This window comes from Arachis ipaensis, chromosome B6 (assembly GCF_059453495.1).
Source record: "Arachis ipaensis isolate K30076 ecotype BB chromosome B6, ASM5945349v1, whole genome shotgun sequence".
Lineage (NCBI taxonomy): Eukaryota > Viridiplantae > Streptophyta > Magnoliopsida > Fabales > Fabaceae > Arachis > Arachis ipaensis.
In genome coordinates this window covers 139,889,456-139,915,358 of record NC_142441.1, presented here as the reverse complement: position 1 = coordinate 139,915,358, position 25,903 = coordinate 139,889,456, and the positions used below count along the sequence as shown (strand labels likewise).

The 25,903-nt window shown below is 30.2% G+C and overlaps 2 protein-coding genes across 3 annotated transcripts; both read right to left on the bottom strand.

The window, feature by feature from the left end:
• Positions 1-2,768: 2,768 nt before the first annotated feature.
• LOC107605315 (WAT1-related protein At4g15540) lies at positions 2,769-8,695 on the bottom strand. Its single transcript, XM_016307159.3, has 7 exons — positions 8,382-8,695; positions 8,232-8,297; positions 8,005-8,118; positions 5,063-5,309; positions 3,491-3,652; positions 3,254-3,405; positions 2,769-3,141 (listed from the first exon to the last, which is right to left on the bottom strand). The coding sequence occupies exons 1-7, from the start codon at positions 8,579-8,581 to the stop codon at positions 3,006-3,008; spliced, it is 1,077 nt and encodes a 358-aa protein (XP_016162645.1). The 5' UTR covers positions 8,582-8,695; the 3' UTR covers positions 2,769-3,005.
• A 7,936-nt stretch (positions 8,696-16,631) lies between these two features.
• Positions 16,632-24,529, bottom strand: LOC107605316 (WAT1-related protein At4g15540). 2 transcript variants are annotated; one of them, XM_088489344.1, is made up of 7 exons: positions 24,165-24,529; positions 23,835-23,900; positions 21,798-21,911; positions 20,603-20,831; positions 17,895-18,053; positions 17,663-17,811; positions 16,632-16,961 (listed from the first exon to the last, which is right to left on the bottom strand). In XM_088489344.1, the coding sequence occupies exons 1-7, from the start codon at positions 24,371-24,373 to the stop codon at positions 16,793-16,795; spliced, it is 1,095 nt and encodes a 364-aa protein (XP_088345470.1). In that variant the 5' UTR covers positions 24,374-24,529; the 3' UTR covers positions 16,632-16,792. The 2 variants fall into 2 exon arrangements, with proteins under 2 accessions (XP_088345470.1, XP_088345471.1); XM_088489345.1 differs by lacking the exon at positions 17,895-18,053 and having other exon boundaries at positions 24,165-24,504.
• Positions 24,530-25,903: the final 1,374 nt, after the last annotated feature.

The window sequence follows — 25,903 nt, the reverse complement described above, 5'->3', positions numbered from 1 at the left end:
GAGTTAAAATCAAAGAAACTTAAATTAAATTTCAGATTACCTTGAAGTGTGGACATCCATAAAATAATCTGTTAGAGTTTAGTTCTGTTGAGGAGAGAAACAGTATCGCATGCGCCCCACAACGGCATCGTGGAGCAATGAACTTCTTCTTCTTCGGCGCACCAACACTTCCTGCAGATACGCTTAGAGCACTTCTACCTTCCTCTTTAAAAACTTCTTTTTCACTCCCATTCAATGGAACTCGACGCTAGTTCCTTACTGCTGCTCATGCCTCTGCTAGGTTTTCTTGTAAATGTGAAGGTTGGATGATGGGGTTTTATGGAAACACAATGTTTCAGAAGGAATTGAAACGTCAATTCCCGCTCGAAGACATCATTTTTAGGGTGAAGGCGTTGGACAACTTATCCCCTGTCCATTTGAACTTGTCCACCTAGGCACTGAATGAATACATCATCCAGCTCATGTGAAAGGTCACGCTTCAAACGTGATAGCTCAGCCTTTTCTGTCAAGTCTCGCCAGAGAATAACGCACAGAGACCGCGTTGTGCGACAGAATTAGGGGACAGGGACTGAAGTGAATCGATTTTATTTTGAGGGGTCGCATTGTCATTCTTGGAAATGGATAGAAGCCGGGTTGGTAGTTCACTCTAATTAATATTTTTTGAGGTCTTACGTAAGCATGCCCATGACAAAAATTTTGCAGAGAAGAGAAAAATAAAGTGAGGGAAGCCCAGTTGACCTGCATATATATGGAACAATAATAATATGCACAAATTTTGATCTCAAAAAAGGAAAATTTCATTATTTCAACTTGATCATATTAATTATAGTTGTGACTGTAAATTCGATTTCTCTGTTCTAAGTATAGGTTGTCATTTTCAGAAACAGGTATATACTATTCTTATACAACACACAAATCAACTTGTTTTTGCTACTATAACTCATTTTATATTTCCTAATTTAGACACTTCTTTAGATATCCCTGCTCTTTCTGTTAGTAATAACACTGCTTCTCAACTCCAACATCCTATTCCCTTCCTAGATTCTTCTTCTACTACTAATCTAAATATTGTTAGTAATTTTACTCCTTCCTCTTCTGATAATCACCCTTCTCTTTCTCACAATACTCATCCCATGATGACTAGATCTAAGACTGATCACTTTAAACAAGAAATAGATTTAATTTCTAAATCTGGCACAGCTTTTTTTAGAAAATCCACCAAAATCTCTATTTATAACCTTAACCATCTCCCAATGAAAACAAGCCATGCAAGAAGAATTTGATGCATTGCAAAGAACAAGCACCTGGATACTAGTTCCTAGATCTTAGCATTGTAAAGTGATAAAAAGTAAATGGGTATTTACCATAAAAAAAACTCCCTGATGGTACTGTTCAGAAATACAAAGCTAGATTGGTGGCTCAGGAGTATCACCAATAACAGTTAGATTAGTGTTAAGTAATGCTCTTTCCAAAGACTGAATAATTAGACAACTAGATTTTAATAATGCTTTTTTAAATGAAAACTTGAATAAAACTATCTATATGTCACAACTGTTTGGTTCTAAATAGGATGCTGCTACTCATGTATGCAAACTCAATAAATCTCTTTTTGGTCTCAAACAAGCACCAAGGAATTGATTTCTAAAACTTAGTACCATACTTCAATCCTTTGGCTTTCAAAGTACAAAATCTGATATCAGTATATTTAATAAACGTGGTTCAAATTATCTAGTTTATATCTTATGCTATGTTGATGATATTATTATAACCGGTAATGATGCTATTGAAATTGACAATATGATTCTTAAGTTGAATAACATTTTTACATTGAACGATTTAGGACCACTTTTATATAAATAAACAACATTTTCACATAAATAACATTGGTCAACTCCACTTATCACATACTAAATATATAGTTGATTTACTTTTGAAATTAAGCATGAGGGAGACAAGTGCTATGCCTACCCCTATAATTTCTGCTTTACAACTTTTGTCTACAGGGTCAGAACGATTTGAGGATCCTAAATTATTTAAGTCTGTTGTTGGCACACTGCAATGTATTATCATAACATACAAGACTAAATTTGAGCTTTGTTATTAGCAAAGTAAGCCAATTTATGCACTCACCACTATTGACTCACTGGAAAGCAGTAAAGAGAATCTTGAGATACCTTTAAGGAACTAAATATCATGGCTTAGTCTATCACAAATGTACAGATTATAGGTTGTATGGATTCTCTAATTCGGATTGAGCAGCAAACTTGGAAGATCGAAGGTCAATCTCTAGTTATTATATATTTTTAAATACTAATTTAATCTCATGGTCATACAGGAAGCAAACTAATATAGGAAGCAAACTAATATCAGCAAGTCCTCCACTGAAATTGAGTTTCAGAATCTTATTGCATGTGAAGCTAAACTTGTCTGGATCAGGAATCTTCTTTTGGAGTTACAGATTGAGGTGTTTACAGTTCTAGCTATTTATTGTGATAATTTAAACACTGTGCTTCTCACAGCCAATCCAGTATTGCATGATAAAATATTTTCAATTGGACATTCAATTCGTCAAAGACACAGTCAATTCGAAACAACTACAAATTGTCCACATATTAGAGATTGAGCAAACAGCTGATATACTTACCAAACTCATTTCAACCTCATCATTTGAAAGACTTAAGACCAAACTCAGAGTTGTTCCTCGACACAACTTGAGTTTGAAGGGGGTATTGAGGATATAAAAGGAAAAGTAGAATAACAAAAAGAGATTAGAAATAATTTTCTGTTTTAGCCAGTGTAACAGTTCTATATATTAGAAGAGAGAGTTATGACTTGGTTTGGTATCTTTTATTCACTCATGTACAATCCTAATGATTTAGTGCACTATTATTCAGACTAATGTTCTCATATTCAATATACTATTTTCTTATTATTTTCTCCATTTTAGTTCTCTATTATGAATTTTTTGTTCATTTCTTGTTCTTTGAACTTCTGTACTTGAGCTTCTATAATAACAAAGGCTGGTTGACTTTTGATGTGGGTTGACTTTGGCTTGAATCAATGTACTCACTCAATTCTTCGTTTGCTTTGCCCCATAAAACAGCATAAAACCCAATTGATATTATTACTCCTCCAACAACACTGCAATACAAAAACAGATGCAAATGTCAAAGGATTAATACCATGTCTTAACATATTCCAATTTTTCAATAGTTAAATCTTAACAAAGAATAAAAGGGATTGATATCCATACATGCCCAAATATAGTGCATCACCAAGAAATATAGCACTGAAAGCAGCAGCTATGCCTATAGACACAGGCTTGAAACTTGATACGTATACAGGGCCTTTAATATGGATACCCCATGTATGGACCAAACTGCTTAGGCCTGTGCAAAAGAATCCCTGCATATAGTATGAAATTTCAGTTAGAATTTCATTTTTTATTTTTTAGGACTTATAATTATCCAACAAAATTGATATTTCTCACAGAGTACAAAATGGCGACTAATGTTATATCTGGTTTTATAATCCAACCACTTAAGTTTGATTCATCTAATAGTAAGCACACAGGTGCAGATATGAGAGTCCCACACAAGTTGTAAAAGAACACCACAATAATCTCGGCTGGATAGTCTTTGATCACATTGGTCTGTTTCAAACAACAACAAAAATAAATTGTATTAGTTTCTTTAAATTTTTAATATCTAAATTAGTCTTAAAAAAATTTTATGTAAACAATTTGATATTCAACAAATTTTAATTGCCAAATTAATTTTTAATTTTTTTTGTTAGACAAGTTAATTTTCATATAAAATTTTATAAAAAAATAGACAAATAAATTTAAGGAAAAAGATTTAAGAATAGAAAAGAATTAATTAATCAGAGAGAATTAAGAGGAAGAGAGATAATTCTATAAAAAGAATTCCAGAAAAAAAACTATATTCATTACTCAATTCATGATCCCGTGTTATATTTTTACTATATTTATTTATAATAAATCAATTACTAATGAAACTAGTTTAATTGCACCTTGGCCTATATTTTACTCATTACAGTTACTTAATAAAAATATAACGGTCTTTAATAAATTTTTAAATTCTCTTATAATCTTTTTGTATAGAAAAATAATCTGATATAAAAATCAATATGTTTAACGAAATAAAAATACGAAAACTAATTTAATTATTAAAATTTATCGAAAATTAAAATGTCCGATTAAAAATTTTTTAAAGATTAATTTGGAATAATCCTGTGTCCTAAATATGACTTGGTATTTAGGGAGCCAATCAGATAAAGACGCTGAAAATGTCTTTTTATAAAGATATTTTTTTAATAATTAAAATTTAACATATATAATCGATTAAATCGTGTTATTTTTGTCAAAATTAGACTAGACAAATTGATTTGACCGAAAAATTGTGAATCAAATCTTGAACTACTCTAAATTAATATTATTTTTTATAGAAAATGACTACAATACCCTATTATAGAAAATGATTACTTTCATTATATATATTAATTTTAAAAATCCTAAATTTTAGTCCTTTATTTTTCTATCGTAGGGTTAGGATTTAGAATTTTTAAAATATATATATATATATATATATATATATATATAAATAAGAGTATTTTAATAATTTTCTATAATAAAAGTATTGTAGTCATTTTCTATAAAAAAAATAATATTAATTTAGACCAGTTCAAGATTTGATTCACCATTTTTTCGGTTAAATCAATTTGTCTAGACTAATTTTGACAAAAATAACATGATTTAATCGCTTATATAGGTTAAATTTTAATTACTGAAAAACATCTTTAAAAAAAGACGTTTTAGTAGTCTTTATTTGAGTGACTCCCATTTAAAGTTATTGTTGAGATTACATTCATATTAGTATAATAAAAAATATTCACATGATGACATCTCCTAATAAAAATGATATTATAAATTTTTAGATGGTTAATCAAACATATTTAGCCAAACATATCAATTTATCTAATGATTCACAATGTTATTTTCATGTGAAGATGTTATCATGGGAGTATCCACTTAATATAATACCTGAACAATATACCAAATTGGAACCAGAATAAACTCAATGGCAATAAGGAAGCCTCCAAGAACCCAATTTTGCTGCGGTGATGAGTCCTTTAGAAAATCAACATGAGGTGACTGGTGTGGTGATGATGAAGCTGAGATCAATGTTGGACCCTTGTAGAGAACAACTATGAGTGCACCTAATATTGACACTAAAGAACCCACGATTTTGGCCTGAGTGCTCCAACTTTTTGGAGAAATCTTCTCCATCCTTCAATATACAAGGAGCAACAAAATGGTTAATAACAAAATCATATATCACATATAATGATATAAATGTAAAGTCAACAACAAATGCAAAAACAATAACTTACCAAACATAATCCCAAGGTATTTATAATGATTTGATATTCATATACAGATTTTTTAAGTGAAAAAATTTGTAAAATAATGAAATATAAGAATAATTTTTATTAAAATTTATAATGTTTATTATGGGTAAATCCAATAATTTTAATTTAAAATAATTAATAAATTTTTATTTTTTTCTCTCAAAAAAAAAATATATATCTTGAGACAGGAAAACAAAACAGTGAAGCAAAAGAAGAGAAATATGTCTTGCATACTCTCAAATCTCCACTATTATGCCAAACGTTAACACTCTAGCTGGCTGAGTGTGCATGTTATATTACAGGTGTTATATTTGGTGTCTAGATTAGTGTATATATATTCCCATGTGATTACTACTTTCTAAAACAATATTTATTTTTTTTAAAAAAAGTATACGTAAATAATGAAAATATTAAATAATGTAAATAATAGATATATTGGATGTTCATTTCACTAAGTGTACGGATAGTTATTTTAATATTAAAATTTAAATAATTAATTTAAAGATGTACTATATTTTTATTTGATTATTAATTATTCATGTTGTTTAAAATAGTTATTGTTTACCTAATATTCTCCTTTTTTTATTCTTCTTTTCGTTTTCTTACAAAGTTGGAATCCACAATTAAATTAGAAGAATGTTAGGGTCAGCAACTTTTGTGATTTGTAATCATCAAATAGCCATCAATAATGATTTTAATGGTGTGAAATTTCATCCAATGGCTTACTTTTCTTTACTGATTACATGCTGACCAAAATTTAACAAAGTTGCTGGCTCTCTAAACTTTTCCATTAAATTAAGTATACATCTCTTGATATCTAGACCACCATTAATTTTTTTTCCGATCTTGTACAAAATTGCAACAAAAAGCATGAAAGATGGCAAAACGTTGATAAAAGAAATTAAAAACAAAAAAATTATAGAATTATAGAAAGATAAAATTAAATAAAATGTTATTATATATATGTTGTTTGCATCACATGTAAATTTATTTGAATTTAAACATTCACCAAATCCATTAATATAATAAAGAGAACAGATAAAAAGAAAATATATAAAAAACGAACGAATGGATCGGAATCCAGCAATAATTTGATATAATATAACATTGGTATTAAATAAATACTATTTTTGATGTGGAAATAGCTAGCATGATGATGAGAAATAGAATATTAGAATAGCTAAAGCCAACCGCTATATATATTTATTCAAGTATTTTTATGCTGGCGGGGTCCAAATTGATTGCAATCATCAGTAAAGCATATTCTATGAGAAATCATTTCATTTACCAAACTAAGATGTGACATACAAATAAAATTAGCGGCATTATTCATCCAACTTGTTAGGCTTTGTATCAGGTGATGAGTTAGTGAGTAATAATGATATCTTGTCAAATAAACTATTGTTTAACAATAAATTATAAATATTTAATATAAGGTGGTAGTTGATTTGAATCATCTGAAAATAAAAGAAGCAACCTCAAAGACTCGTACATTATTTATTTATTTATTTTTATAATATCTTATAATACCAAAAACATAAACTAAACAAAAAAATAAGTGTTAAATACTTTTTAAAATTTTAAAACTTTTTTGTACCGCATGCGCACTTAAACTTTTTATTTTTAAAGATTGTGCCTATCAATCCCCGTGAACTTTTTTAAAACAAATTTGTTATAAAAAATATTATAAATGTGCAAATAAAAAAAATAAGCTATTAAATATATGTATTATAATTTTATATATCTTAATTATATATGTGATTGATTTTTTTATATGCAGGTAATATTTGTTTATTATATTGATATCAAAATAATAACAAACATAATACATATTTAACAAAAGTTAAAGAATCAAATTTATGAATTTAGAAAAGGTTCGATCTCAATTTGCACATAAGTGATATTTTTTTTTGTGGCTAAAATTTATAAGATAATGCTATTTAAACAAAGATTTATCCTTGTTAAATAACTATAAAATTTATTATATGTTCAAATTCAGTATTATGTAATAAAATATAAAAAAACAAGCTAAGTTTCGGATCACCTCCTTGATTATTCTCTAATCTCTATGAAGCAAAGAAGCTTCATAACTTCATAGAATTATAATCATCTATAATTTTAAAAGTGAAATTATATATAATCATTTACGTCACTGCAATTATTAAGTTCCTTTAAAAAAAAATAAATAGGTACTTGATTTTGATTTACAGATATTTAAGTTATCAAAAATTTAAAAATATATTTAAGTCTTAAACATATCAATTTTTCATGTTCACTTGAATCTATCAGATCTAACAAAAAAATCAAATATAATTACCTGATGTGATTGACATAGATGCACACATAAAACTTTTTTTAAAATAAAATAAATTAAATCTAAAAATCGAGGTATCCAAGTTTTAAAAAAACAAAAAATTTAAATATATTTTTAAATTCTCAAAAATTTAAATATCCGAAAACAACAAAAATGAAAGATTGATTTGTCATGTTCTTTTCCTCTTATTAATATAAGTTTCCGAGACAAATAGTTGTACTAGAAAATTGACTAAAAAGCATTCGGAGAATCCTAAGAACCTGAAAAACACCGCAAGGATGAAGGTAAAAGCCGGAATAAGGTTGCTAAGAGCAGAGAAGAGAGTTGGTGAAGTGTATTCAAGTCCTTTGTATCCACTCAGTTGTGCTACAAATCTGTCACAGTACTCAACATAAAATCAAATTGATTAAAAAGTAAATAAACAAATTAAATTGGGATCAAATGTTGAAAACAAATAATCATTAGGCTCTTCTCTCTTCAGCCTTACCCAATGGTACCGAGGAGAAAAATTCTTAAGATGAGAGAAACATTGAATGGAGGAAGCCCTCTTGACCTTCATAATAAATAGTTCATCACTTGTAACAAACAAACATAGTAGTAGTTATGATTTATGAAATGTAATGCTTGAGCAGCGTACCATCGGAAGACGAAGGGGAGAGGGAGAAGAAGAAAAAGAGTGGAGAGAGCGAAAGAATAAACGATGAATGCGTAGTAACTGAATCCCTTGAGAGTAGCTTGTTTGAAAAGAACGTTGACACCGACGTTGGTACACTCAACTGCAACCATTGCACAGAATGGAACCACGTCCCTGTAACAATACCTCCCTGACTCTGCCATCTCTCTCTCTCTCTCTCTCTTACTCTCTCAGACTCTCACACATGGAATATACTTGTCAAACATGTGTGCGTTTCTCAAACAACGCTTCAAACTTTTATTACATTACTTTTTGGGTTGATTTACACAATATTATTTTATTATCTAGACAATTATTAAAATTTATTATTTTTTATCAATTAATTAGTTATTAATATTTAAAAATATGAACTAAAATATATTATTAAATAAATTTGAATTAGTTGAAAGATTAATTTACTTATCCATTAACTTAAGTAAGTATCTAAAATTCGAATTTCGTCTTATATATACAATAATCCATTAATTTTTAATTTGACCTGTCGAGTTAGAGAATACAATAGACAACAAAAAAGATATATCGTTAAATTATTAAATTAAAAAATTGAGTTGATAATAACTAGTAATTCTCTATATTTTTTATTATTTGTTTACGGCTCTTGCTAACAAAAATGTTTGTTTATTTTATAAAGATATTGCAATTAAAAAATCTAAAGGATAAATATAAGTGGAATGTATTTTTTAACTTTTTATGTATTTAAATTTTTTTATTTTTATTCTCTTAATCAAATGTTTATTTTAGCTAAATCTTTACTATTCCAAAAGGATAATAAAATGAAAATATAACATATAGTTTAAATAAAGTAATATTAAAAATTAAAACTATCAAGTTTAGAAACTTGAGACCTCTTTGGCGATTGTACTTATATTATAGATCATGTAAGTAATATATCAAGGCTAAAGTATTTTTTTATAAGTAATTTAATTTAATTTCATTCTTGACAAAAGACATTATTTATGATACTTGTCAATTAGATAAATAAACTAAAAATTCTTTTAAATTTAATAATGACATCTCAACTAAAAAATCATTAGAAATATTACATATTAATTTTTTTGGTCCTACAAGGACTCAAAGTCTTGGTGGTAAGCACTATAGTTTAGTGGTGGTTGATGACTATATTAATTAAGTTTGGATGAGTTCTTTTCTTAACTCATAAGAATGATGCCTTCATTGCTTTTTCAACTCTATACTAAAAGATTCAAAATGAAAAAGATTTGAAATATTTTGTGATGAATTTAATATTTCACATCATTTTTTATATCTTAGAACACCTCAATAAAATGGAGTTGTTGAAAGGAGAAATAGAAGCCTTCAAGATATAGTTAGGGCAATGCTTTGTGAAAATGAAATTTCAAAATTTCTTTAGGCTGAAGCTGTGAATACAGCTTGTTACATTCTAAACCAAACTATCATTAGAAAAGTCTTAAAGAAAACACCATATGAGTTTTGGAAAGGAGTACCACCCAATCTTAAGTATTTTTATATTTTTGGATGCAAATATTTTGTGTTGAACACTAAAGACAATCTTAAAAATTTTGATCTAAAATCTTATGAAAGTATCTTTGTTGGTTATTCAACCATTAGTAAAGCCTATAGGGTTTATCTCAAAGAACATAGAATAATAGAGGAGTCCATACATATCTCTTTTTATGATTTTAATATCATTTCAAGTGTTATTGAAGAAAATGATGCATGAACTAAAACTGAATTGAATTCTCAAAAGATTGAAGAAGAAGATAAATCAAAACCCTCTTTAAAAAATACTGTCTCTAATTCTGCAGATTAAAATGTAGGAGACGATTCTATTTTGTCTCCTACTGAAGCAAAGAATTCTAGTAATGTGAACAATGCAGAATTGAATTAGGTTCTATCTAAAGTCACCTCACCAAAGCCAAGAGAATGGAAGTTCTTAAAGAACTATCCTCATGAATTCATCATTGGAGATCCTTCTCATGGAGTCACCACAAGATTCTCAAGTAGAAAAAGAGCCGAACTCAATAACTTCGCTCTTATATCACAAATGGAATCCCAAAATGTGGAAGCACTTGAAGATCCCTCTTGGATAAAGACAATGGAAGAAGAGTTGGTCCAATTTGATAAAAATGAGGTTTGAACTCTAGTACCTTATCCAAATGGTAAGAAGGTAACGGATACCAAGTGGATCTTTAGAAATAAATTGGGTGAGGATAGTAGTGTTATTAGAAATAAAGCTAGATTAGTAGCTCAAGTGTATGATCAAGAGGAGGAAATTGACTTTGACGAGTCATTTGCTCCGGTAGCTAGAATGAAAGCAATAGGATTATTGCTTGCCTATGCTGCCCATAAAGGATTTAAACATTTTCAAATGGATGTTAAGTGTACCTTTTTGAATGATTTTATTGATAGAGAGGTATACATAGCTCAACCCCCCGGTTTTGAAAATAAAATTTTTTTAAACCATGTATTTAAACTTTCAAAAGCTCTTTATGGTTTGAGACAAACTCCAAGAACTTGGTATGAAGGACTTATCTCTTTCTTGTTGAAAAATAATTTTTAAAGGAGCACTACGGATACTATTCTGTTTATTAAAGAATATAATCATTTCATACTTGTTCAATTTTATATAGATGACATTGTGTTTGGATCGGCAAATAAAACTTTGTCGGAAGAATCTGAAAAATTAATGACTAGTGAATTTGATACGAGTATGATGGAAGAACTCACATTCTTCCTAGGATTCCAAAATAAACAAACTCCTACTAGAATTTTTGTACACCAAGGTAAATATGCCAAGGAGTTAGTAAAGAAATTTGGTTTAGAAAATTTCAAACTAATGAGTACTCCGATGCATCCAAATTCTAAACTCGAAAAGGATGAAAATAGAAAAGATGTTGATGAAATAAGGTATAAAGGAATGATAGGATTCTCATGTATCTAACATCCTCCAAACCGGATATTATTCAAAGTGTGGGTGTGTGTTCTAGATTTTAATCCCACCCAAAAGAATCACATCTTTCGGTTATAAAAAGGATCATTAGATACATCAAAGGTACAACTAATTTTGGTCTTTGGTATCCTAAAACTGATGAATTCTGTATAGTTGGGTATTATGATGCAGATTTTACTGGAGATCGTGTCGATAGGAGAAGTACTTCTGAAATGTGTTGCTTTTTTGGACAATCTCTGAATGTGTGGTCAAGCAAGAAGCAAACTACTATTGTTTTATCAACGGTTGAGGCCAAATATATCTCAGCTTCTTCTTGTTGTTCTCAATTAATATGGCTTAAAACACAACTTGATGATTATAAATTGCAAGTCAATGATATTCCTCTATTTTATGATAATTTGAGTGCCATAAATATCTCTAAAAATTTTGTTTTGCACTCAAGAACTAAGCACATTAAAGTTAGATTTTATTCAATAAGAGAACATGTATAAAAAGATACAATTGACATTCAATTTGTAAAATCTGAGGATCAATTGGTAGATATCTTCACTATACCTCTATGTGAAGATAGATTCTATAAATTGAGACTGCTTTAGGGATTGTTAATTATAAATTCTTGAACTGAAATTGATTAACAATTTTCTGATTATTTTTGTCTCTTTTTTCGCAGAGAGACAAAATTGGGCAGATGATGACTCCCTCTAGGTTTCATGAAGTTCAGACAATGAGTTAAGAATTACTATAAATCTGAACGTGAATTAAATCTAAGGTGGCCTTGTATGTTTCCTTAACACCACCATTGGGCCCAAGAGAAGTATATGTTGTTTTATGAAGTAGGCCTCTTGCTTATTTTAATCATCAACATAAAAGAAAAGTATTTAATCTTGTGATAATTTAAATCAAATCAGTCAGTTACTTTTTAAAATCTTTTTTATGTGTCTTTTCAAAATTTTCTGCATCAATTTTAAATTTTAAATTTCAAAATCCTTTGAATAAAAGATTTATTCATTTTTAATACAATTTTAAAAGAAACTTTGAGCATTTAAAGCAGTTTTTGATTTGATAACTTCTCATCCTCCTCATTACTCCACTCCATCACTCTCTCTTACTTCTAACCTCTTTTTATTTTCTTTCATGATGAGAAAGAAAGTTACAACTCGTAGAGAAACAAGAACAATTCGTCCTCCTTGTAATCTTCCTCCTTTCAGACCTCAATCTCATATTCACATTCACATAGACTCACACTCCTTCTCCTCGCACTCCTCTCAACCTCTAGAGTCAATGGCGAGAACCAAAATCAAAAACCACAAACCACAAACCCCATACCTTCATCAGCTACACAAGAGACTGGCTCTTCGAAGGCTAATATAGCAAAAGGCAAAAGAGCCATGACAGAAGAAAAAATCCATTTTCTTCTCCTCCTCGCTCGACTTCTCGTCGTCCAGGACGCTCAGCCCCTTGCTCATGACCATCCAAAGATAACAAAAGATCTTTTCTTCATTCTGTCAAAAAACCCATTTACCCAGACCCTGTTGCATTCAAAGCCCATATTGAAAAACGTCCTTACTCTCATTTTGTTCCTCTAAGATTTCTTTTTTGCATGGACTTTGAATTTCACAAAGACGTTATCTAAAAAAGACCTCTATATTCTTCGTATGTTGCTGATTTGAATTCATTGGCTAAAAAAAGAATAAATTTTGTTGAAAATTTTTTAGCTTTAGATTGGGAAAGGCTATTTGAAATCCAAAAACCTGTTTATCCCAATTTTGTCAGAAAATTTTATGCAAATATACAATATAGTGATGGTTGTGTTCACTCCCATGTTAAAGGTTGTCAAATACTTTTAAATCATGAAAATATTAGTGAATCCCTTGCTTACACAGATGTAGGAGTGAATGCCTACATCTCTGGAAAGTGGAATAATCATCTTGGCGTTTCTCACTAAGATATTTTGGCCAACATATGTGAAAATATCTCCCTCATGAATGGTGTCACTCTCCCTCATACAGTCCTAGGTCCTTCTCGTGTACAACTTCACCATACCATCACATATATCTTGCTGCCCCAAAGTGATTTTTATCAAAGGGTCACCCTCTGTAATACCCTGGTCCTATATGCCGTTCTTAACAAAATTCAAATATCTTTTTCTTATTTAATGATGCGCCACATGTTTGATTGCATTAAAAGTGATAAAAATGTTTCACTTCTAAATGGAGTGTTTTTGACATGCATCTTTGAGTATTTTGGTGTTAATGTAAGCAATGAGTTCGAGGAGAACAAAATTTCATTACTCAAGGGTGGTGGTGCAGTGAGGCAATCCAAAGAAAAAAGCTTTAAAGCCACCAAGGATATGGTCATGGAGGAAACAAAAGATGAAAGCCTCTTTCCTCATTCGATTGCAGGCACTTTCAGCTCACATAAATACTTGATTAATGGAATTGTTTAAGATGTGCTTCAAGAATTTGTTAATCTAGCTAAACATATGGTCAATTTCAGCCAACAATCTCGGAGACTTAAAATCCAAAATGAGAAATCACTGCAAAAGTCTCAGAGCAGAGTTGAAGTACTTTTAAAGTTCCTTGACAAGTATTGTCTAAGTCAGAGAAAGAGAACTTGGAAATTGAGGACGAGGGCTTTAATGCCTAGTATATGTCTTATGATGCTGTTGCTGAAGTTTAATGTTTTGATTCTGCTCTCTAAACTCTTATCTTGCTGAAATACTTTTTTTATTTTTTTTTGTCTTTTGGATATTGCTTTGAATCTTTTTTTTAGGATAACTGTAATAGATCTAGACTTTTTACCATGTTAATAACAAGATTGCTTAGTTTACTATTTTGGTATACTTGTTACTTTGCTTTTTTGCAGGTTCTCTCCTTGATAATAAAAAGGGGAGAAAGAAAATGAATTGAATATAGGCTGCTTCTGTTATATCTGTCAAAGAGAGAGAAAGAAAGAATAATAAAATTAAAAATGGCTGTCTCTCTATTTTGAATAAATGGCTGCCTCTCTGTTTTGAATTGAAAAATTTCTGTTTTTGAAATTAAAAGTGGCTGCTTCTGATTTGAACCCTGTTTCGAACTTGTGATGAATTCTTTGAAACTTAAGAAATGATTGATACTTTGGTCTATGTTTAGATCATGATTTAATGCTGCTTATAGTTTGATTTTGTGCTTTAAAATTTGCAGCTTAATCTGGTTGTATATAGAATTTAGTGTCTGAATTTTTTAAAGTTTGTGATTGAACTAGCTTTGATTTTTGCTAGCTTCAAGGATGGCTGATGAGAATTTTAGCCTTGATATATAATCAAACAGGTTCCTAAGTTTTAGCTATTTAAAAATTATTGGATGTTTGACATTATTCTTGTGAAAAGTTTGATGGTATCAGGTTATAAAATGCAAACATTCAAGAAGAGTTTGAGGATCAAAAGAAAGGAGAACTTCATGTCAAAGGAAACATCAAAGGAAAGTTTCTAAAACTCCTTTCCTTTCTTTCAATTCATTTTAATAATATTTGTCATCAAGGGAAAGATTGTTGAGTTTAGTGAACTAAACCATGATTAAGATGATAACTAAATATTTTTGGGTCAATTATTAATTATTTGTATAATGTTGTTTGGTTTAGTGTGCAGAAATTAAACCAAGTTAAAATTGGCCCAAGAAGCATGAAGTTAAGCCCAAACTGAATTTGGCCTAAATATACACACTCAAGGCCCAATGTTCATTTGTCTCTACCTCAAATGCTTCTCATCTGAAACAAAAACGGGCCCTTAGCAAAATAAAAGAATGAAAACACATTGGCCCAAATCAAGCCCAATCGGTGGCCTTACCCAAATCCACACACTCAACTTAGTTACTAACTAAATAATGAGATTCCATTTCATTTGAAATACACTTCCTTCACCCACCGAACTAAAAATTCTCTCTTCTCTCTCTTATCTTTCTTTAACATCACATTATCTCTAAAGCAAGAAGAAAGAAAAGAAAATTTCTGGAGCTAAGACACGGTTAAGAACAAAAAGGTTGTTTCCATTCTCAAGCAAGAAAAGAAAGAAAAAGGACTACAACAAGAGGTAAATCTCATCCGAACAGAGGATCAAAAAAAGGTATTTTTTACATTTGTGCTTCAACAAGGAACGTTGAAGAAATCCTCTGAGTCACAGCCACCATTCCAGAAACTATGAAGAAATTGAAGTCAATGGTGCTGTGTTATAAATCTGCGGTCAAGAAACAAACTTGGGGCTAAAGAAAAAAAGCACGGTCCAGATTTAAGAAGCATGAAGAAAAAGGATGAAAGAAAAAGATATGGTTGCATGTCACTACTTCTGCTCTCTCTTACCTCTGTGAATGCCGCTGCTGATTCTGATATTGGGAGAAGAAAAACTAACATGTGCTGAAGCAAGGTTTCAAGCCTAGGAAGCTTCACTCTTCTATAATAAGGGTGAACGGCCAAGAATTAGAGCAAGAAGTGAGAGCACAAGTTTCGATTCTCATAGTTCACTGAGCTGTTATATTCTTCTCCTTCATGATTTTCATTTTGTATTTCTTTTTCTCAGTTTAGTATGTCTGAGTTTCATTGATAAAAGACAAACATGGTAAAGTTTGTAAGAAAAAACCAATGAGTGGAAAAAGGCAGAGAGCTAGACTTGGAGAAAAAGTCTAAGTTATTTCAGAAATTCTTTGTATGTATTTCTGTTTTGTGGTCATGATCCTGAGAGAATTTTCTTGCAAGTTGGGTCAGCACTTTGTAATTGAAAGTTAGGGCGAGTCATAGTTAAGTTCAGGTCGAGTTAGAATCTAAATTTGTCCCAGATAGGATTGGGGTATATCCTAGGGAGAATTGGTGTTTGTAATTTGTTGAAAAGATAGTGAAATTCTATCATTGTTGTGATAGAGACTAGTGTAGGCTACATTGCACTGAGTAGCCGAACCAAGATACATCTGTGTGTCATTTTCTATTCTCTTCTCTGTTTCTGGTTCTGCACTAAAGGAGACAAAAATAAAATATCTCCTAAAATATTCACTAAACTTCGTTTCATCACAACATTCCTTGCAAGTAATACTGTTCTAGCTCCTAATTCATCAGGAGATAAAACTAAAATCTCTCCCGAATTTCATCAACAAAACGCAAGATTACAAGTAAAATAAAAGAAGGTCAAGATTTAACTCCCTTCTCTTAGCTATTAATTACCATCAACATAAACGAAAAAAAGATAACAAGAACACAAAAATACAAAAATTAGTGTAAAAATATAGACGAATAAAAAATAAAATGAAAATGACTTATTTATACAAGTTAACAACGTCTTATTCTAGCTAATAAACTACTTTTAAACATGATGTTAACAGAGTCAATATAATATAGAGGACTGTGTTGTATTTACATTTCTGATGTTTTAATTGTATATAGAACAATCTTATTAATGGAATTATATAGCAAAACTCTGCTTTCCTTGTTGATTATTCAATAAAGGAGTTGTACTATTGCATGTAAGCTTTCTATTCAAGCAATACTCTTCACTCAATTCTGCTGACGATTTTGCTTTTCCCCATAAAACAGCATAAAATCCAATTGATAGTATCCCCGCTCCAATAACACTGCAAACATGGAACAATCAACAATTAAAATTTCAAAAAATATCTGAGCACTTTTTCCATAAATTTTTACCTTTATGGACTAAATCTTGTGTTCATGATATTTTTTATTGAAAAATGTTAGATGATCAACCGAATTTATTATTTTTTATTATTAATTTTTGTTATTAATTTAATTTTATTAATCTAATAATTTATTAATATATTTTTAGTACATTTTTAAATATTAATAATTAAATAATAATAAAAAATAATAAATTCTGTTAATTTTTTAGTATTTTTTTTATTATTTTAAGATATTTTTATAGCATTTATTAAATTTTAAATATTTTTTAATTAAATATCAGATTTTTTTTTTATAATTTACACATATTCGACCTAAGGTATTGGAACTCAAAAAATTAATCCACTACAAAAAGAAAGCAAAAGAAAACAATAAAACACAAAAAAAAAAAAAAAACAAACACAAAACATCTCAAAACATTACTTGCACTAACACAGAGATCATTAAATCGTACATCAAAAGATCATCTTCTTACTTTAAAAATTTTCGGATATTTTTCATTTATATTAAATGTTGGCTGCAATGTGGCTGAACAATATTAACTTCTAAGCAGATTTCTTCATATTTTAAAACCGAAACTAAATTTCTTATTTTATAGAGATAAAAAAAAAAAAATACTTGTGAAGCTCAAATTTCGTACCTTCCAATATACAAAGCATCACCAAGGAATATAACACTCATTGCAGCAGCTATGACAACTGATAGTGGCTTGAAAATTGATACATAAACAGGGCCTTTAAGATGTATTGCCCATGTATGAACCACACTCACCATGCACCCACAAAATCCCTACACATAATAAATTAAATTGCACAATTCACATATCAATATCTTCCTTTCAATAATAGCTTACTTGATTTGAACTTTCTTACTGAGAATATAACCGCCAATAATGTTATGTCAAGTTTTAGCCTCCAAACACTGAAGCTTGATTCAACAAGTAAGCATGCTGGGGCAGATATAAGAGTCCCGCACAAGTTGTATAAAAACACCACAATAAGTTCTACCGGATATTGTTCCATAACTTGCGTCTATTGAGGGAAAAAAAGGACATTAAATTGTGGAAAATCTGACTTTGACTCAAAATTTTAGAGTAATATGCTAACCCAGTGCTCAAGAATTTTTATCCAAACAAGTTTTGATTACTAAATTATTTTCAAATCTTCTATTATGTTGGATAAATTAGTTTTCATATAAAGTTTTTTTTGTTAGAGGCTAATTATTTAGTCAAATTAATTCTCATTGTTATTTGAAAAATATCTGAAAGTTTCTAAAATTTTTAAAAATTTTTATAGGGATAAGTATTGTTTTGGTCCCTAACGTTGAGGGTCAGAATCGAAACCGTCCCCAACGTAATTTTCGATTTAGAATCATACTTAACGTTTTTTTCGTATTAAAATCGTCCTTTTAATTTTTTTGGGACAAAAATACCCTCACCACTACCAACACAATTACCTCCTCCACCACCACCAATAGCAACACCACCAGCACAACCAGCACCAACACCACCACCAGCACCACTACCACAACCAGCACAACCAGCACCAACACCAACACCAACACCAACACCACCACCACCACCACCACCAAACCACACCAAACCAAGAAGCAGAAACAGAAAGCAAGCCCACCACCACCAACACCAACACCAACACCAACACCACCACCACCACCACCACCAAAAACACCAAACAACAGCAATAACACCAAATCAAGAAGCAGAAAAAGAAAGCAAGAAAACAAAAAATAAGAAAGCAGAAGCAGAAAGCGATGCATAGGCGAAGGCGAGGCAGAGGCAGAGGCGGCGAGGCAAAGGCGGAGGCGAGGCAGAGGTAGAGGCAGAGGTGGCGAGGCTGACGCGGCGAGGCAGAGGTGGAGGCGAGGCGGCGACGCGGCGAGGTGGTGACCCTGACTCTCGCGTTTCTCTCTCTGCTAGCCCTCGATGGCGACAGCTCTAAGGGAGACGACGAGCAAGGACGGCGATAGCTCCTCGGATGACGACGCACGCGATGGATCCAGTGGCGGTGGGAACAGCCGAGGCGACAGCGACAGCCGCCGTCCCCTTCCCCCTTTCCCCTTCCCCCTCCCCCTTCCGCCTCTCCCCTTCCCCCCACCTCCACCCCACGTCCTTTCCCCTTCCCCTTCCCCTTCCCCTTCCCCCCTCCGCCTCTCCCCTTCAATTCCCCCCACCTCCACCCCACATCCTTTTCCCTTCCCCCAACCCCGAACCCCACGTCCTTTCCCCTTTCCCTCCAAACTTCGCCGCCGGCGCCGTCCCCCTCCCCCCTTCCCCTTCCCCCACCTCCACCCCACGTCCTTTCCCCTTCCCCTCCAAGCTTCGCCGCCGGCGCCATCTCCCCTCCCCCCCCCCTTCCCCTTCCCCTTCCACTCCCCCTTCGTATACCCTTTGCCTCCCCCCCACGCCAAACGCGTTTTCTTTTTTATATATATAATTTTTTTATTAAAGTAGGGGTAGTATCGGAATAAATTAAAAAATTTTATTAGAAATGACGATTTTAAAATGAAATGCAACATTAAGGATGATTTTAAGTCGAAAATTACATCAGAGACGGTTTCGATTCTGACCCTCAACGTTAGGGACCAAAATAGTACTTATCATTTTTTATATTAGCCTCTTTGTATAGACAAATTTTATTAGTGTCTAAAAAAAATTCTCACGTGATTACTTTTTCTAACATAATAAAAGATTATAAACCAATTTAATAGTAAAAATTTGTTAGAGAATAAACTGTTCTCTAAATTTTGAAGAAATTATTTAGTGTATTACTCAATTTAAATTTTATGCGCTTATAATAACTATATTCCAAATAATATTAAGAATAAGACATAAGGAATAAGGAATAGAGACATAAAACTTAATATTTTTATATTTTATAAATTAAATATAAAAAAATAAATTATAAAAGTTTAATTAAATTTTAGTTTCTTCTATAAAAAATTTAAGAATAAAATCACAATGATGAAAACTATAATTATAAAAAATTGATAAAAATAATAAAAAAAATAAAAAATATATTATATCTCTTATTAATATCTTTGTATTGTTTTTGTTTTTTTTTTTTTAAAAATATAAAATACACTAATTTAATATCTTTGAACACAATATCTATATCTATCTCTTAATTATCAAACATAATTTTGTATACGTTAGTTCTGCAGCAGCCTAATATAACAAGTGGAATTTAAAAATTACAAACATCCAATCAAATTGGCTCACTCCTATAAAATTTTGTTCCAGATAAATTAGTCCTTAATAGAAGAAACTGACAATTAATCCCTAATCTTTTGACAATTAGTCCATCATCTTTTAAAACAGTTTAATTCTTCTACCAACAAATTGACTATTTTTAAAGAAATTAATGATTAATTTTTCACCTTTTTTAGAAAAAGTATTATAGACTGATTTAATTTATTATTTTGTTAAAAGCGATTAATAACATGTTTAATATTTTAAAATATTAAAAACTAATATGTAATTTAAAAAAAATAATTTGTTAAATATAATGAAATTTTGTAAGGATGAATTTAGAGAGATTTACTGAAATTTAGTTTAATTTACCTGTACAATATACCAAAGTGGAGGTAAAGTGTATGAAGCAGCAAGTAAGAAGGCCCCAAGAACCCAATCCCCTTGTGAAGACGATGAGCTGAGTAGTGATGATGAAGAAGAAGCAGATAACACAACAGGGCCCTTGTAGAGAGTTACTACAAGGGCACCAATGATTGATATAATTGAACCTATTATTTTGGCCTGAGTGCTCGAGCTTTTCAATGTTGCTTTTTCCATCCTTCAGTTACTCATGAGAATAATAATTCACAAAAGGTTAAGGTAAATGTGCATTTCTTTTTAGTAATAATACTGTCTTTTTCTTTTTGTAGATGAAAAGGAAAAGAAGAAAGGCAAATAATAGCAGATTAGTTATAGAATTTTGATTATTAATAAACTAAATAAAATAAAAAATTTCATTTAAATTTTTAAGGTAGTGTTTGATTAGGAGGATTGAGATTGAGAGATTGTTCTTTTTTCTGGTTAAAAACTAGAACTAAAATTTTAGTTTCCCTCACTTTCTTCACTATCTCTAGAAAGTGAGGGTATAGGGAATTAATATTTTGAAAATAGAGATTGAAACTTTAATAATATTTTTTATCAAAAACATATTTATTTAACTTTTTAAATTTCAAATTTATCATTCAATCTCCATATTTATTTTAAATTAAATATAATACTAAGACATAATTTAGTTCAGTATATTTTATACTAAATATAATATAAAGATTTAATTCAATCTCAGTCTTTCCATCTTAGTCTTTCAGTCTCAATTTCCCTTCTAAATACAACCTAATGGTTTAGTAGAATATAAAATATTATATCTTGATTAAAACGTGAAGACATGATAGAGCGAGTAGTACAGTTAGCTTGTAGTGCAAGAAAATGAGAGTTTATAGAGAAATCTGTTAGTTAACTTAGTTAAGTCTGATGTAGTTGAAATAGTGACATAGGAATTGGGGTTTGTAGTTAGTTTTTGTGGTTCTTATTTTATTTCTTTGTTCCATATTGTTGCGTTGAGTTTTGTGTTTAACGAAAAAAAAAATCTAATAACCCAATAGCTTGAAGTGGATGAGATCGTTTCAATTTCTAGCTATAACTATGTGAACAAGCATATTTCATGAGAATATATAATAATTCCTTGGCTCTCTTGACTTGCAAATTAAGTATTATGATGTTGAACGAGAATTGAACAAAAATTAATTACCTGAATAAAATAGCGAGTACGTAAGTAAAAGCGGGAATAAGGTTACTGAGAGCAGAAGCGAGAGTAGGTGAACTAAACTCAAGTCCTTTATATCCAATAAGTTGAAATACAAACCTGCCACATCAATAGTTAAATGATAACAAACATACACACAGACATAATTTGATATCGGTAGTATATTTAGTAGTATATTTAGTAGACGCTAAATTCTAAGCATTTGTCTTTATGGATATTTGACGTCTAGGTAAGTGATAATTAAATGTTACTATGAAAATTTGATACATCATTAGCTATCAAAGTATTTGAATATTCCTTGATATCCATTTGTGTTCTAAATTTTCACAATGACATAAAAAAGAAAGAGTAAAAAGAAGTTTGTTAAGTTGAAAATAATTTATTCTAATTTATTTATTGATTGTGGTGTAGTTTAATGGCGTAAAATTAAACTTGTTAGGATATGATTTATAGACAAGATCGGATTGACCATATTGTCCGACAAATTTGATTGAATGATACAACTTATTTAATTTGTTATATCTTTAATATGTTCAAAATTTAGATTATTGATGTTATATGATTTTATGATCTCATTTTTTGGTTTAGGATTCTCGGATTTTGCGGACGAAAATGAATTATCTAAGAGATTAAAAGATATCTCATACGCACTGAATTTGAGTTTGTGACATTGCATACATGTTAATTAGAATGAGATGATGATTGGACACTAATCTCTGCTCTGATTAAAACACGAAGTTAACCTGTCTGTACGGCAAATTTGTCTCAGGAACCAAAACAAAAAAGTGGATTTGGGGGAATAATAATAGATTTATTTGTTTGGAAAAATAATATATTTTTTATTTTATTTTAAAAAAATTATTCAAATAATTGTCATTTTATTACAATTAATATTTAATATAAAAAAATTGAACCTCATAAAAATAAGAATATACAAAATTCAATTAAAAACAACATTTAAAATTCAAACTCAACAAAATTATATTTTTCATAGATTTTATATTAAATTTATTTGAAAACTTAATATAATATTGAGTGAAATTAACTATTATAATGTTAGCTTTTTAGCATTATTCGTTAGAGAATACTAATTAAATTTATCCAACTAATAACCTCATTAAATGAATTAAAGGTGAGAGCATAAGCAGGAAAAAATAAATACTCCGCTATAAGAATAGGATAATTAATAAGAATAGATCTATGTATGCATTCACTTAAATTTATTTAAACTCAAAATGTTTTTAGCCGTTTCCTTAATCTATGTGAGCAACTATAACAAGATAATTATTGAAAAAGTCTAAGAGGTAAACAGTTTTATTAAAATTTAGTTATTATTTAATCAGCAAACAAAATAATTTTATACTATTAGATGTAATCTTATAATAATATTAAAAATATTAATAATAATTAATTGATCATTATAAATCACAAAATATTTTGGCTAATTATTTTTATTAAAAAAAAAGTAGACAAATTAATTCATCAATATGCTTAGAAAAAGTATAGGGTACCAATATATTATTTGTCAACTTATTACCAATAATAATTAATATTAAAGATACTATACTTCTACTAAAAGACACATGTATAAAGAGACATATTTAAAAAATATATGGACAAAGACACTTCCATCAGACATAATCATAATCATAAAACAAATATTGTACCATACACAGGAGTTGGTAGAATCCTTATTAGTTAGGTAACGGAATTGATATATAAACCGAAATAAATTAAAATTTTAGGTACAGTTGAAAGAGATTATCAAAGTTAGGTACAGTTGAAAAGAACTAATAACTAACACTGTACTACATTAACATTTTAAAATTGCAGAAACTCATTAACTTTAAAACAGGCATATATTCATGGAGGGAGTAAGCTAAGTTGTAACATTTTCCAACCTTTTAATTCAGTTCATATGTAGTGTTTGTTGTTGAGTATGTTATGTTGCAGAGGGGAAAAAGAAAAAGACAATAGGAACCATTCTTGCAAGGAAAAGGATTGTAAATTAAATATTGTTACCCAATGACTCCAAGAAGAAAAATCCTACCGACCAACGAGGCTTTAAATGTGGGCAATCCACTTGACCTGCGCCATTGAGTAAATTAAATCACCAGAGGAGTGTTAAGGACTAATAGATTTTATAATTTGTAGTTATTAATTAATTATTATTAGTATTTTTAGTTGTGTAAAATTATATTTAATAATATGAGATTACTCATTTTTTTTTGGCTGAATAAGTGCGGACAAAATTTTAATAAAAACACTAGTTCTTAGACTTTTTCAAATTGTAAAGCACACAATGTCACAATGATAATAATAATAATGATGAAAGAGAGTTGATAGATGAACCTGGTGGTGAAGAAGATGAAGGGAAAAGGCAGAAGAAGAATAAAGGTGGAGATGGCATATGAATAAGCAATGAAAACATAGTAACTCAAGCCTTTCTGAGTGGCTGCTTTGAATAGAACGCTGGAAACAACGCTGAAGCATTCAACTGCCACCATTGCACACAATGGAACCACGTTCATGTACCAATAACATCTACCTGATGATGCCATTTCTCTCTCTCTCTCTCACGCGATGGAACCACGTTCTTTCTTCAAGTTTCTATTTATTTATAGTTTCCATCTCTCTCTCTCTCTCTCTCTCACTCAAGACTCAAGTGACGGTTGCATAGGCCACACCCTCACCTACACTCTAATTAATTAATTAATAAGTCGCACTAACTATCACACCTCATATATCATATCCCATATAACTTGTATGTCATGTGAAATAACAAAAATCGTATTAGGTACGTATTAAAAATCAATCAATTAATAATATAATATATAATATTCATTAAATTTATGTATAATAATTGATTTGGTACTTAATTTTTATATACACAAGGTATTTTTGAAAACATAATATGATAATACAATAATCATTTTTTTAACAGAAACAATGAATTTGTATTTCACCATTTAAAAAAGAGTGAAATTTGTTGCTCCTTCTTTATATAAATGGAAAAATAATATGTCTAATTTTTTTAAATATTGAAGGATAAAATAGTTTAACAGGATAGAGTTAAACTCCAAAATGGTCTCTGAGATTTCAATTGCACCAATTACGTCTCTGAGATTGAAAAAGTGCACCATATTAGTCCCTAACCTATTTTTCATTAACGACGTGATGACATAGCATGATGACGTGGATTGTAAGTGACACGTGTCACTTCATGATTTGGCCACGTGTAATTGTATGATGATGTGGTGACCAGTGACATGTGGCATGCTGACGTGGATGGTTGTGCCACGTGTCACAATGTTATTTGGCCACGTGTCCGTTTGTGCCACGTGTCGCAACTGTATTCGTCCACGTGTCATCCATTATGTCATTGTTGTAGATGCACCAAATTAGTCCCTCACTTTGCATTAAGTGGCTCATTTTAGTCCCTGAAATTGAATGTCGTGCACCAAATTAGTCTCTTCACCAGTTTTTTCTCATTTTTTTCTATAAATTCAAAATTCTCAATATTTTTTAATGCATTAATTTCAATTCTATTTTTTCACATGTTCTTCAAATAAAAGTGCTTTTATAAAATATTTTTTCTCTTGCGAATACCCTAACAACTGATTTTAGAGTTGACGTGAAGGCATTTCAAGCACCTTCACTACCATCTCCGACCTCTTTCAGTACTTTTATAAAATATTTTTTTCTTGCGGATACCCCTAACCGCCGTTTTGGAATTGATATAAAGGCATTTCAAACTTCTCTCATTACCATCTCCGACCTCTTTTGTCTAGACTGCAGAGGTCGGAGATGGTAATGAGGGTGCTTGAAGGACTTTCAATCTAACTTATTTAGACATAATGAAAACGTGTATTTCATAAAAAAAATGTTTATTTTAGTTATTAATTTCTTTTTAAAAATACATATTTTTTTATGAAAAATGTGTCTAATCAATCATATAATTATTTTTTTATAATAACATATTTATATATTATAATTTACCAATGTTAAATTATTAAAAAAATTATATATTAAAACTAAAATCTTAAATTTTTTATGAAAGCACTTGTATTTAAACGATATATGAAAAAATA

Coding starts and splice junctions, on each gene's coding strand:
- LOC107605315 (XM_016307159.3), bottom strand. CDS start 8,581: ATGGCAGAGTCAGGGAGGTATTGTTACAGGGACGTGGTTCCATTCTGT. Junction 8,119..8,231: donor TTTCTCCTCGGTACCATTGG/GTAAGGCTGAAG, acceptor GTACTGTGACAG/ATTTGTAGCACAACTGAGTG. Junction 5,310..8,004: donor ATCCTTGCGGTGTTTTTCAG/GTTCTTAGGATT, acceptor TGTATATTGAAG/GATGGAGAAGATTTCTCCAA.
- LOC107605316 (XM_088489344.1), bottom strand. CDS start 24,373: ATGGCATCATCAGGTAGATGTTATTGGTACATGAACGTGGTTCCATTG. Junction 21,912..23,834: donor TTTCTTCTTGGAGTCATTGG/GTAACAATATTT, acceptor TTGATGTGGCAG/GTTTGTATTTCAACTTATTG. Junction 16,962..17,662: donor GATGCTTTGTATATTGGAAG/GTACGAAATTTG, acceptor CCATGTTTGCAG/TGTTATTGGAGCGGGGATAC.